General features: G+C 36.2%; 1 protein-coding gene across 1 annotated transcript in view; it reads left to right on the top strand.

Annotated features, from left to right (window-relative positions):
• The window catches only part of RP1 (retinitis pigmentosa 1 (autosomal dominant)), a 185216-nt gene that overhangs the window by 55571 nt on the left and 121423 nt on the right, over window positions 1-8222 (top strand). Inside the window, exons 20-23 of the mRNA XM_009332103.1 lie at window positions 24-156; window positions 424-575; window positions 2830-2984; window positions 5554-5612. Of these exons, the coding sequence (XP_009330378.1) occupies window positions 24-156; window positions 424-575; window positions 2830-2984; window positions 5554-5612 (499 nt within the window). The remainder of the gene's footprint in view (window positions 1-23; window positions 157-423; window positions 576-2829; window positions 2985-5553; window positions 5613-8222) is intronic.

Here is an 8222-nt window from a genome sequence, read left to right on the forward strand (position 1 = left end):
AGTTGGAATTGCTTCTTCTCTAGGTGATACTGCAACATCTAAAGAGCAAGAAAACACTGAATTTTCCAGCAAACACATGGTTGTCAAAGAATCGTGATGATAGAGATTTTCTCTGTGAACTTCCAGTGGTGGAAGCTGGAAAACCTGTCTATCCAAGTATGTGTGCCCTTCAGTTGCACAGTTACGTATATATTGGTTACCTGGTTTTCAGTATTAATGTCATCTGAATTATATTCCATCTGCTGTATATTCATAAATGTGGTCTTAGCAATCTTAAAGCCAGATAGACTGATTTCTGGAGAATATATTCCAGCAAATTAATTGCAAATCAAATTTGCTGGCATTGTTTCCATTAAGCTAGAGTGGTCAGTAAAATGAATTGTGATTACACATTTATTTTCTTCTTTTGGTTATTTTCGGAAGTTGTTTTATACCATGTTTATGTCTACACTGGCGACATGGAGCAAGCTGATACAGATTCTGCAGTTTATCTGTGTATCTATGGAAAAAGAGGAGATTCTGGCCTAAGACTTCTGCATAAATCTGGTATACCACTGACTTTTCAGAGAGGAATGGTAAGTCTGAAAAACAATTTGCTTAGCCATATAACTATAACTAAGTAACTTTTGCTGGTCGTAACAGGTTCCTAATGAAAAAGATCACAGAGATTTAGAAAAATAATTTTTAAGAACTAAGGAAAATAATTTTATACTAATCCAGGAATAACTAGAATGAGTGAAAACACAAGTAGGAAAAGGGGAAGAAGAATGATATGAAGAACCCCCGTAGGATGATGAGAAGAGTTGCCTGTGAATATAAAACATATTCTGTCAAAGTTTAATGAGTACAGCTGATTCCAAAGGACTGCACAGAAATCTTAGTAGGACTGTTCATTATGTATTTCTTTTAATGTATAATAGTATAATATTGTGATTAATGCAGGGCAGATTTAAATTCATTTTTCTTTCAATTACCTCTGATCTCCTCCATAAGTAAAATATACATCATCCTGATTTTCTGCAGCAGTGTATGGTTGAATTTCAGGAACTACTGAATTTAATCTTAGCTCTGCTATTAGCCTTCTTATGACCTTATATTAAGCCTGTTTCTTCCTTTGTGAGCTATTGAGAATTAACGCTTGTACGTCTAACAAATGGTATCAAGCTGTTAGTGGAATACTTAATTACAAAATAAAAAGCAGTATCTAAAATGCTAAGCATAAAAATAACCCACTGGGAAACTTCAGAGGTATATATACTATTTTAAAATATATAATTTATACCATTACTAATGTATTAGATATAAAGTTCTGTTCCAATTGAAGTTCACAATTTAAGTGGAGTTTTCTGGGGGAATTATTCTAGCCAGACTGATAGTAAATTCAGCATATTATTTATACAGGGTGGCTCAAAAGTGCACTTTGTTATGGAAATGGGTGAACGAGACAGTGGATTGTACAGAGTGGGCCTGGGATATATAATTTTATGACAGAGGTAGTTGAATACTGACTTGAACAAGTTCATTTAATCCCTGCCACAGATATGCTACATGATATTGGCCAAATCACTTAAAGTGAAGCTTCCCTGAGTGACCACTTCTTGTATGCTTCTGTTTTGCTGCCTAACCAGTTTAACTTTTCTGAGCAACCGTAGCTGTAACTGGGGTTTGTTCAAAGAGAATTCTGCTCTGGACATAGTAAATTCTTTGAAATGCTAAATATGCCGATAAATTAACCCCTCTGTTTCTCAGTTGAGCACCCAAACTACTTTGCATCTTGACAGCTTTTGGCAATAATCTCTGTACTTTAACTATATAGGTAGAATGAAATATTATGCAGATGGCCTTTCGAAAAATAGATTTCAGTGTTTGCAGAAAACTGGGATAGTATGGAAAAAGTGCAAAAGTGGAGTCACTGGGGAAATCAGTTCTGCTTCACTGAACTGTTTGTGTGGTTGTGGTAAATAATGCATAGAGTCATCAAGATAATGAACATAAAAAGAAGTATTAGAAAGCTGCAGTCCTGCCTGTGCCCAATTTGAGGCAGGGATCCTTCAGAGACAATAGCTTGTGATCATATATTACATATACTCAAGGGAGAACTAAAGTTGCACAGGCAGTCTCAATTCTGCCATTTGCTAAGGACTGAGAACTTTACAGATATGAATCTTCCAATGTAGTTCTTTCCTTCATTTTCCTTTTACTGAGAAGTGTGACCCGGACCATTACATTTAGAGAGGGAAAGCTATATGCGTTTTACTGTGATAGAAAATTACCACCCTGAACCTTTCACCTGATCAGCTTCATGCCCCCATGAAAACAAACTTTGCCAACTGTAAGCTCAAGCCTAAATGAATATCAAGGGGAAAGTGGCATGTCAGATTTCAGTCTCTTCCAGCAGAATAAAATGTAAATAGAGGAGGTGAAACCAAAAAGAGACAAGGATGAGAAAGTCTGTATTTTAAATAAATAGCAACAAAGGAAATAATAGCTTTAACTCATTCTTACCTAGAGAAGAATAATTGTAAATGGTGAGGTATTGAAACAATAGTGAAGCGTGGTATGCAGCGTTTTGGACGATGGCTGAAATACCAATTTATTTGGGATTATTACTGCAGTCTGATTTTAGTTGTGTTTTCTCATTTACTCTGATACATAATCAAAAGACATTTAACTTTTCAGATCCAAACACTCAGAATACAGTCCAGCTGTCATTTAAAACAACGGGAATCTTTGTACATTGTGAGAGCTTTAATCAGGTTTTTAAAGTACTTCAACTTTCAGACTGACTTAGTGGTGGCAAATTGCAGAGTGCTGTCTCCTCTGTCCTAGGTCAGTGCTTTCGAAGTGGAAGCTGTATCTCTTGGAGAACTGCAGAAGGTGCTGTTGCGCTGTGAGGCTAATGCCAAGTCCCAGTATTGGTACTGTGACAAAGTCATTGTCAGAGAAACTGAGAAGAACTCGGAATATGTTTTCAATTGTGCAAGGTAGTTTTTACAGCAATGTTCTTAAATATTCTTAAATATGTATCACTAACAGTATTATGCCAACCAGTGTACTAAATATGAATTTTCCAGGGAAAGACAAATTTGGATTATTTTGCAGTTTCATAAAATACACAAAATGTGTTGTTCCAGAACAGATTGCTTGAGTTAATATGCTGTATGGTCCATAGCAAAGGTTAAATGCTGTGTTACGAGGTTGTACAGTGCAGCCTTATAATACACGGATCAGTGCTATAAGTGTGACTTGTCTGTTCAGGAAGGAAAGACAAAGCACACAAAAAGGTTCTAAATTAAGTGTATTTCTAAATGGGAAAGGAAACAGATTTGCCATCCAGAAGTAGCATTTCTCTTTATGAACAACAGTATTGCTAGAGAGACAAATGTGATGCCCAACAGTCAGAATTATTTTGTGGTTGTTCTATTTAAGTTTTTAAATGAACATCTTAAAAGTCAATTGATAAATCTTGCGTTTTGCATGTTTGGAAAAATATGGTAATCCCACATTTGGAGTTTCCAGTTTTGCAGTCTATCTCGTGGGTATGTGCATCATTCAACTGAAATGAAAGAAGTGTAGAGAAACAATGTGACCATGTGACAAGGCACTAGAATTAATAATATTTAATTAATAATAATTAATACATTCAGGATGCCTAGTTATTTTGTCTGGATTTTTATGAATTTGTTACGTATCCTTGAACAGCTTCTTGCTACTCTTGGTGTCACATCCTCAAAAACAGGAATAAAGATGCTCTCTCACCTTGATTAAACTCTCTAAAACTGAGATCTTTCTTCAGCCGGTAACATGTTTCTAAATAGTAGTATAAGATTGAGGATTTCTCTGGAGCAGATTTGGATGCAGACCAGCTGTTGTTGCTAGCTGTGGTTGCTACCTTTCTAAAAAAAATAGGTAAAATTTCCTAATGGAAGTTCTACAGAGGAAACACTGCCACTGAAAAAGGGTTAAAATAGGTCAGTGGTGGGGGTCAGGGGTAGCTTCCACATTGGCCAAACTGTAAAGCTGAAACACTGTGCTCTATTCAAGGAGGGGGGAGGTTTTTGCTCTTCAGAAATCTCTCTAATTTATTAATCTTCAGCCTCACAGCTTTATTTCACATTGATATTTTATGATCCAGGGTATGAACAAAATGCTGTATTTTTTCTCATTTAGCCAAGGAAACACCAGCATTTTATCTGACTTAAAAATCTGATATTAGTTTCTGAACATCCAACAGCTCTCACTGGATTTCAATTATACAGTATTTGTTAGTTACAGGCTGATACTTTTTAGCATTTAAGATTGCATAAGATGATACCTGTGTGGTCAGGTTTTAGCAGAAGTGATATAAATAAGTAGTTGTCTAGTAAGACAAAATATATTTCTTAGGAGCTAGTTCTTATATGACTTGGCCTGCTAAAGTTTTCAAGACAAAAAATAAGGAACCTTCAAAAGCCTCTCTGGACTCATCCTACCCAGCTTATACTGGATTCCCAACAGACTTCATAGGAGACTGAGCGTTGATTCCAGGTTGTTCCTGGAAATGGACCAAGTAAATAAAACCAACAGCCCAGAAGCTTGCTGATTTCCCCCCCCCCCCCCCCCCCCCGAAAACCAGCTGATTTTTTACAAAGCAGGAGGAAGCTAAGAGTTGGTAATCCATGTTCTGAATGAAAATGTTTCAAAATTATCTGCAGCATAGAGTAACATGACTAAGAAACCTAACAAATGTTTGCCTTAACTTGTAATTTTCCAGACTCATCTATCTGTCCTCAATTTGTATAAGGAGTAAGGAAGAGCCATATTTGGTTCCATCTTTGTTTTTAACACTGAACTTTGATTGTAAGAAATAGTGCAATAGATACATACAAATTATACTTAGCACTCAATCCATAGTACTGAAAAAAAGGTTCTGTGCCATATTCTTCTGTTTAACTATACATGCAGAAAACCAGCTGATTTTTTACCAAGCAGGAGGAGGCTAAGAGTTGGTAATCCATGTTCTGAATGAAAATGTTTCAAAATTATCTGCAGCATAGAGTAACATGACTAAGAAACCTAACAAATGTTTGCCTTAACTTGTAATTTTCCAGACTCATCTATCTGTCCTCAATTTGTATAAGGAGTAAGGAAGAGCCATATTTGGTTCCATCTTTGTTTTTAACACTGAACTTTGATTGTAAGAAATAGTGCAATAGATACATACAAATTATACTTAGCACTCAATCCATAGTACTGAAAAAAAGGTTCTGTGCCATATTCTTCTGTTTAACTATACAAATAAGTACAGTTGTGCCACATGAGTCTCTTAATCTGACACAGGTATATTTTACACTTACACAGCTCTTCTGTTTGCACAAACAAAAATCTTTGTTGGGTCAAAAAATTTCTACTTTAACATCTATCACATCAAATACGAAAATTTTAGAGGTAGAGACCATTTGCTGTTATATGTATTCAGTATCAAAATAAGGTGTGAATCATTCAGATATATGGTAATATGGTGGAGAAAAAATTGATTCCTACCTGCTTTCTTATTTTCTTTCTTATTCTTAGATGGCTTCCATTTATGTCCCAAGGTGTAATTCATTCAGAAATTGAGCTGTACCCTCAAGGTAAGGTTTATTGTAACTTTATGGAAGTAAGATCAGTAATTTGTAATTTGTTCCTCCGAAGAAATCTCGGCTGAATTTACACTTTAAATATGAGAGTTAACCATTTTGCAGCTTCCTTTTTCATATTTCTGAGAGAATACACTTTGTGTTTGCATTGTACAATGGGTATAGGTGATAGTGAGAAAGTAATGAGGGACTGAATGAGAAGGAAAGTTTTCTTGTATCGGCTAATCATAGAATGTCTTTTTCATCTCTTCTTTCAAACCTTTCCTTTAATGTTAAAGGAAAGATCCTTTATTAACTGTGTTGAATTTTTTTTTTTTTGGCAGAATTTCAAACAAAGAAACAGCTGAAAATGCAAGAAGAAGCAAATGGTAAATGCTGCTCTAGTCTTCTGTCTTTAATGAAGACTCTTTCTGTTTCAGAACTAATTTTTACACATTTATTGCCATTTGTTTTTGTTTTAAAACATTAATACAGCACATTATTTGAACATTTTAGTAAATTCTGAACTTCACATTTTAATTTAAACAATAAATCACTTTGTGCTTTCTTTTTAGTCTGTCATTTTTCTTTCCATAATGTTCAGAGGAGGGTCACAAAAATGATCAAGGGGATGGAACACCTCTCCTGTGAAGAAAGGCTGAGAGAGTTGGGGTTGTCCAGCCTAGAGAAGAGAAGGCTTCAGGGAGACCTTATTGCAGCCTATCAGTACTTAAAGGGGACTTATAAAAAAGATGGCGGCAAAATTTTTAGCAGGGCCTGTTGTGACAGGATAAGGGGGAATGGCTTTACACTAAAGGGGGGTAGATTTAGACTAGATAGAAGGAAGAAATTTTTTATGCTGAGGGTGTTGAAACACTGGCCCAGGTTGCCCAGAGAGGTGGTGGATGCCCCATCCCTGGAAACATTCCAGGTCAGGTTGGACGGGGCTCTAAGCAACCTGATCTAGTTGAAGATGTCCCCGCCCATGGCAGGGGGGTTGGACTAGATGACCTTTAGAGGTCCCTTCCAACCCAAACCATTCTATGATTCTGTGATTCTATGTTAATTTTCTCTCTGTTTGTCTGAAAATTCATATTTTTCTAGTACTTCTTGGTGATTTAGCTTAATAATTTTTTATAGTTAGCATCTTAAACCGTGATTCTTTCTCCTGGGCTATATATAGTTTGTTCTCACCATTAGTTTTTCATTCTCTGTTTTACCTGTGGTTTCATATTTGTTCAGCTTGACTTTTCTGTCCTCGCAATCAGTGCAGATTAAATTACATTTCTTAATAACACATAACTTTTTCTCAGCTGTGAGAAGTGCTTCGTGAACAATAATTTAGAAGCTGTTGGGAGAAAGTTTGAAAATGTTTATTCGTAATTTATTCTATCAATCAAGATATCCCCAAAGACCCAAATACCTTGTCTTAAATAGTGTCCCCATGGCAAGTAGTTAATGATAAAGTTTGTACCCAGTTATTTTACAAATTATATTCAAATCCCACTCTATTCTAAGCTTTATTTTGAATCACAAGCATCTTTGCCCTTCTTCCTTTCTATGCCTTTTTCAGAAGGCATTCATTTTCTACCTGTTCATCACTCTTTGTGCCTTAGGTGTTCTGCACGCCTCGCTTCCACAAGGCCTGCACCTAGAGATCCTCCTTTACATAGTTCAAATCAGTCTGCTTAGTCCTTTCTGCACCTACAGCTGGATCTCTACGATTGCCATTTAAGCTGTGCTTGTCTGGTTATACAGTAAAAGTTGCAGCAGATAAAAATTGCCCCGTAAGCCTAACAAAAGATTACAAAGAACAGGAGTAAACTAAATATCTATCCAACTGGCTTATCTTCAATGGAGACAGGCTTCGTCTTGCAGTGAACATTTTGTTCACAGCACTCTCATCCTGACCCTGTGAGAGAGGTGTCTTTGTGCTGTCCAGAAGAGCTGGTCAGCTTTGTCATTGACAAAACTTACCCTCTGTCAAAACAGACCTGTTTCATGGAAACGCAAGGTGGATTTGTTGCAAATGTCTCACAGTGAGGTAGCCAAAAGCATACTCACCAAATAGCCTCGTTTGGGGCACTTGCTGAAATCTGGAACTTCAATCTCTGAAAGAGACTTGAAATTGTGTATCCCACACCTACAGAGGCTGCTCCAATTCCTAGTTGATCTGAAATTTTTTTCACTTACTTACTTTTTTCTCATGAGCTTTTTTAAATACCTAATTTTCATTCTATATAACTTTTTTTTTAAAACAGAATTCTTTTTCTGGGAAGTAGAACTTTCTAGTGTATTGTATTGTTTCTAATATTCTAGAAAAAAAAGAAAAAAAAGAAAATTTCTAGAAAGTCATCTGTGGTAAAGTACCACTTTCTGATGTCCCCAGGGACGTACTCGGTGTCAGGTTGCACCTTTCCTCCATGTATGCTAAATGAAAGTCACCTCATTAACACTTTTCTGTATTCCTTTCTCCTCAGTGTGTATTCCTCTTCAGTCATTAAGGAACTACTGGTATTCTACCTCATCAGAACAAACCCCAGCTTTTTATGCCAAAGAGAATGAGAATTATGTGTTTGTAATACTTACTTACTGTTTCCAGTTTCTATTTGGAAGCATGCAGGA

Source organism: Pygoscelis adeliae, unplaced genomic scaffold, assembly GCF_000699105.1.
Source record: "Pygoscelis adeliae isolate BGI_AS28 unplaced genomic scaffold, ASM69910v1 Scaffold98, whole genome shotgun sequence".
Lineage (NCBI taxonomy): Eukaryota > Metazoa > Chordata > Aves > Sphenisciformes > Spheniscidae > Pygoscelis > Pygoscelis adeliae.